General features: G+C 43.9%; 1 protein-coding gene across 1 annotated transcript in view; it reads right to left on the reverse strand.

Annotated features, from left to right (window-relative positions):
* Positions 1-5,019, reverse strand: part of ELOVL2 (ELOVL fatty acid elongase 2) — a 45,573-nt gene extending 40,554 nt beyond the window's left edge. Inside the window, exon 1 of the mRNA XM_030481553.1 lies at positions 4,895-5,019. Coding sequence (XP_030337413.1) covers positions 4,895-4,897 — 3 coding nt within the window. The 5' untranslated portion in view covers positions 4,898-5,019. The remainder of the gene's footprint in view (positions 1-4,894) is intronic.
* Between the last annotated feature and the right edge of the window lie 981 nt (positions 5,020-6,000).

A 6,000-nucleotide genomic window follows, 5' to 3' on the forward strand; every position in this document is an offset into this window, starting at 1 on the left:
CAGGACCCCTTGACGAACTTGGGAAAGAATGGTTTTGTTAAGCTTCCTTATGCTTGGGTTTAGGATATTTATTTAAAACTTGGACACCCTACTTCCAACTTCTATTTCTTGCTGTGTTTAACTTTCAAATAATGACACAGAATATGAAGTGCTTCCTGTTTCATTTTCATAGGTGCTGTTCTAGGTGGGAAAAATCAAAATGTGTCCCAACAGTGACATAAACAGTCTTAATTTTTCATTATCTAATTACACATGTTCATATAGAAATTTCTGCCCCATGGAGTTTGATTTCCTTCAATTTGTGACATCTGACCTTTACCATTTTATCACAGTCAGTTTTGACCGAGGAAGAGGAAATGCAATGAAAGTTAAAAGTTCTTAACTAGAATACGGTAATGTTTTTAAAAAATCACTCAGTAGTTGTTAAATTGATATAATATCATAATTTCTGTATTAATGCCAATATAATGTTAATTGTCATGTTCTTGAAGATGTAAATTGTTCCCTCTTACCCCCCTAAGTCTAAGCATAACTAGTCCTCAAAAACTCAAGTGTTTTTTGCTGTTACTTAAGCAGGTAAAAAGCCCCACAGAAGACATAAATATTCACTTTATTTCATACTGAATTCCACTTGTCAGCTGTGCAGCAGTCTTGTGGGTAAAGACTTAGCCTGTCAGATCCTGTGGCCCATGTATTTAGCATATGATAAGGCAAGTCATGGGGAGTGTATGCAGATAATGGATTTATAAGCTCAGCTGTTGCCAGGAGCTTACAAATTGGCTGACAAATTTGGTATGCTTGAAGTCTGAAGTGTGGTATTTATAAAGTGGCAGAGCTGCAGGCCCCAGTCTCACAAGGTGTTTCTTCTCTGTTGCAGATGGGCAATCCTTCTCATGCCCTTTCACCACTGCCTCAGAAGGCAGACTCATCCCAGCAGCTTTCTGGCTCTGAACAACAGGTGGTACACTTAGTTTCATCCTCCTAATTTTCCTCACTTTTCCATTACCTTCTTTAATTACAAGTCAGGTTGCACTTTATCACTGAATATGGACTTCAGGCTCTATGTGTATGAGGTCTATCAATGCCTCAGCTTCTTAATCAGTTTTACAGGCAGTGATTAACAAAACTCTCATATAGCGTGGCATGAAAGCATCAGGAAAAATTCCTACATGATGTGATTCTGTTGAGGTAGCTGGTTTAGATTAGGGAATAAGCCAGCCCTTTATATCTACATTAATCTGGGGTTTACTAATACTTAAAGAAAATACTACTGCAGATTTTTTCCCAATTCTTACTTGAGTCAGAGGTTAAATTTTAAAGTGTTTGCATCTGATTAACTTTTTTCTTTAATAAGATCAAGAGATGCTATTAAATTAAATGAGCGTAAAATCTAGTGATTTTGATGAGCAACAGGAGTCCATTTCTTTGCATAGGTCAGACTGCTTGTAATGAAGATACAATGATCAGTCTTAAAGAATCAAAGGATCTTCCCAGAGATGAAAGAGATCAATACCAAGGCCAGCATACAGGTTTTGATAAGCAGGTATCTATAACTAACTATGCAAATGAAACACTGGACTCTTGCTTCAGGCCTTAGAGGGTTCTTTTAATCAACTGCATCTTGTGCAAAAGGCTTCAGTGCGTCTTTTTGAGTTTCTGTGCAAGTACTTATGCTCCTTTGTTCCATACAGTTTCTGAGCATGTAGGTTATTAAGTCTGTATCAGTTGGCATAGCTCTGACTTGCTGCTGTGGTTCTGGATGGCAGGGCTGCAGAAGTCTGCTGCCTTTTCACTCTGATGGAGCTGGAGAGATATCGTTGGGAGTGGGTGCTGTAGCACTGCTTCCCATGTCAGTCATGGATTTGTGCTGGATTGATCTCTGCCTACAGAAGATGTTCTCTTCCAGTTTGCGTGTCAATGCTCAGGGGCTGGAATATTGTCTTTGCAATACTCTTTCAGGAAGTGCTCAACTAGATGATCTTAAGGTCCTTTTCAACCATAACTATTCTATGATTCTATGATTCTAAGACAATGAGGCAGAGCTTTATTTTAGTTACTGCCAACAAAGAAGAGAGATTTGTTGCTGTCTAGGGCCCTTTCTGTATGTCCTGCAATCAACGTATGCCTATATCAAGCACCATACCTGATATGGTGGCCATGATACTTATCAATGTTTAGAAGAGTCAGGTGTCTGTATTCACTGAGTTCAGATTACACTGGTTATCAAAGTCTCTTAGGGAATTTAAAAAATATTCTAGCTGCTGTCTATATAACCTTTCTGCAACTGGATTATTGTAGGGGTACAGATACTTGAACCTACTAAATACAGCTTCGCACCAATCTCATGTTTATGCTTACCTTAGTGTTACCTAGCCTCTTTGTAAGTATTAGTTGTCATGCACTGTGCAAGGTTATACGCTCTTGTACTCCATAAAAGTGGGATTTGACCCCATGGAAAATATACTGACAAATCAAAATTTGTAATCGGTTTAAAGTTCAAGGGTGCAGCCAAATCCTGAGCCAGTGTAATTTGACCTAGATTCACTGAAGTAAGTAGGTCTACAGTGAACTACATAAACAGAAGAACCCTGTCCCATTGTGGTTGCCCTCATATGGTGGGGATCCCAAGGAAACGCTTAAAGCCTGATGAAGGCTATGGTTTGCTGCTTCAGCAAAATGAAGTTTCAGAGGAAAAAAGTATGTTTCCTTCTGCTACTTTCTACAAATTATAGTGACTGAACACCCAGGATGCTGAGGAAACTCTCTCAGTTAAGTTGAAGGGACACTAGCAACATATGCCTGCTTATTTCTACGCCACTAGAGAAGGGAGTGCTAAAATACTGCTCCCACCACTTGGGCGAAAAATCTATGTTTGTCATTCATTTGCTCCTGATACCTTTGGCAGTATCATCCCATGTCCTTGTGTCCCCCTAACCCCAAGCTCCACGTCCATCTAGACATCAACATGCTGTAACTTTTAACCCTGCATTCGTGTCATTGCAACAGTTTTCATCAAAAGTTCAGAGTTTGGATTCAGTAGTTAATGTTCCAAGGACACTCTTTAAAAATTTTAGAACAAAACAACCTTCAGCCTTTATACCCCCTCAAGGATTTTCCCCAATTTTTCCATTCTCCTCCCAGAATGCCTGTGAGTAACAAGGCTTGGGAAATCTCAGCAACTTTTCAATATCAAAGTTAGTGGAGATACAGAAGAGCAGAACTTGCTAATAGAAATAGCTCTGCTAATAGAAATAGCTCATGCATAGCTCTGGCAATTTCTGGATATTGCTGACAGCAGTTTGAAGAAGAATTTCAATGTTAATTAAACAGTTCTAAGAACCAGAAATAACAGGTTAAGGGTAGGTCTCAGCTATCATTTCCATTAGCACAAATACAAAGTTGCCAACGCCTATGTATGCCAATGAATCTTTCCTTGATTGCACCAATATAACTGACTTCATCTCAATCCTGGAAGGAGTCAAACTGAAATACTTAAATTGGTTCAGGCTATTTTAACTTCTCAGTGGACTCAGCACTTCTGAGCACCTGGATGTTAGCTGTACCAGTTACTGATAAATAATGCACATCACCTTCTGCCACACCAGGTGTCTTCGTAACTGCCTTCACTATATTGTGAGGAAGACACTATCAACGGCTGGTGTTAACTTAGGCTTTGTGCAGTTATAGTAATTTAGTCATATATTTTGTGTTTATGTTTCACCCTACATGATAAGAAATAGGAATTCAATAATGTAGTGGAAAAGTCATTCAGGGGGTCCTAGGCAGCATAAACTACTGCACCATTCGTGATCTTCATTCAGTAGGGTCTTTCCACAGCTATCATCCTAAGTTCGATTTGATTTGCAAATAGACTCATAGGAGAAACAGGTTCAGACTGACAGCAGGTGGATACATGACCGTGAGGAAGATAACTCACGTTAATTCATGGAAAGACTATTTTAATATTATTCATGTCTGAATCGCTGCAGTAGGGGGGAATTCCAAATGGATTTTTATGTATGGAAGGCAGAATTTACGATATATGATGCAAAGGCATTTGAAAATAAAAGTAGTAAAACGTATTTTTGATGTTAAAATAGTATGAAAGAAAAACTGGGTTCTGTTGTTAATCATGTTCCAAGCTTTTGATACAACAAGCTTGGACAAGTTATTCATCCCCACTGTACCTCAGACTTTAAGGCTGTAAAATACCTGTATGCTACTGTCCTGCATTGTCAGGTCAGCCTTACACTTCATGCATTACTGTTTATAAACAGGATGAGCTCCTTTGGGAAAGTTACTATGGCTGCAAAGATACAATGTTCTGTGGGGAAATGGTCCCACTTGCTAAATAGGTGACTGCGTTGTTCCACTGTAACTCTGTTAAATGCTGAACTGCAATGTAAAACTCTATTGTTCACTCATTACATAGAAGAAAAGAAAGTGTTCCGCTACAGATTGTGTGGCTAAGCCAAGATGTTCTGTTAGCATACCTCCAGGAATAAGCCGTTTATGTAACACACTCAAGCGCACCTCGAAATAGGGAAACCCGTGGGGTAAGTGGGGAAAGGCGGCAGGACCGCCTGCGCGGGGGGTGCACATCGCTCGCTCCCGCCGCCCTGTTCCCCCATCTGACCGTCCCCCCACGGCCCGTCCCTCCCGCCGCCTGGTCCGCGGAGTGCATCGCCATGGGGTGGGTGCGGCTGCAGCTCAGAGCATCCGCCCCCCCCCCCAAAAATACCCCAAACCCACGCCACGGCCCGAATGGGACCCGTAGGAACGGGGGGCAGGGAGCACGAGGAGCAGTCAGTCAGCCGCGGGCGGGGGGCGGGCCGGGGGAGGGTACGGAGGGGAGCGGGGGTCAGGGTCCCCGGTGGCGGCGGGGGACACTCACCATGGCGGCGGGGCGGTGGCGGCGGCGGCGGGGCGCTGTCCAGGGTATCGGCCGGCTCGGCTCGGCTCGGCTCTGCCGGCGCTGCCCGCCGCGCCCGCGCTATAAGGCACCGCCTCCTCCGCGGCTCCGCCGCGCCCGCCCCCGCCGGCGGACACAGGGCGGGAGGGACCGATCCCGGACCCCGGCTCCAGGTGGCATCGCCGCGGCGGCGGCGCCAGGGGCTCCTCAGGGCTCCGCACCGGGAGCCGATGGAGTGCAAAGAGGATCGGGAGATGGTGGCGAGCAACGGCAGGGAGCTGCGGATGAAATAGCTGAGATGGGGAAGAGATTCATAGAATCACAGCATGGTTTGGGTTGGAAGGGACCTTAAAGATCACCTAGTTTCAGCCCCCTGCCATGGAGAGGGACACCTTTCACTAGAACAGGTTGCCCAAAGTCCCGTCCAACTTAACCTTGAACAATTCTAGGAATGGGGCAGCCACAACTTCTCTGGGCAATGAGCTGAGCAACACTGCTCCACCACTGCCCTAGGCGTCTATGTGGATATGGCCATCAGCCTTTGGCAAAACTGTTGTGAAGATTCAATTCAGATGGCAAGCTGGCAAGCTGGTTTGGGAGCAGACAGGGTCATGGGCTGGCTGCTGTGATCCTGACGTGACCCTGTTGTGTTTTACAAAGTTTTCGGTCTATAGCCCAGCACTTACTCATATTTTCAGTTGAAGTTCTCTGATCTGAAGCCCCGCATCCTCCACACAGTGTGCCAAAAAGAGATCAATGTTGCCCCACCGCCTAACTGTGGCAACTCCCCAGAGATCTATTAGGGAGGAATAGATAAGCAAATGTTGATTTAGGTTGGCTTGGGAAAGGGCAGAAATCATGCAGGGCAGGAGGTACTGACCCTATCACAAACCTGCCACTGATACAGAACAGAAAAAGGTTGGGGAGGAGAAGACGCTTGTGTTCAGTGAAATAAACACAAAATTACACAGCTTCAATCATGCCTGATTTTTGTTCTAAATGCTAATAAAGCCTTATATCTCTTATAAAACACTTATTTAAACTATCAAAGCTTATTGAAAATGTCCTGCTTCTTTTCCCATTTTTAA

The sequence above is a fragment of the Strigops habroptila genome, chromosome 1 (assembly GCF_004027225.2).
Source record: "Strigops habroptila isolate Jane chromosome 1, bStrHab1.2.pri, whole genome shotgun sequence".
Taxonomy (NCBI): Eukaryota; Metazoa; Chordata; class Aves; order Psittaciformes; family Psittacidae; genus Strigops; species Strigops habroptila.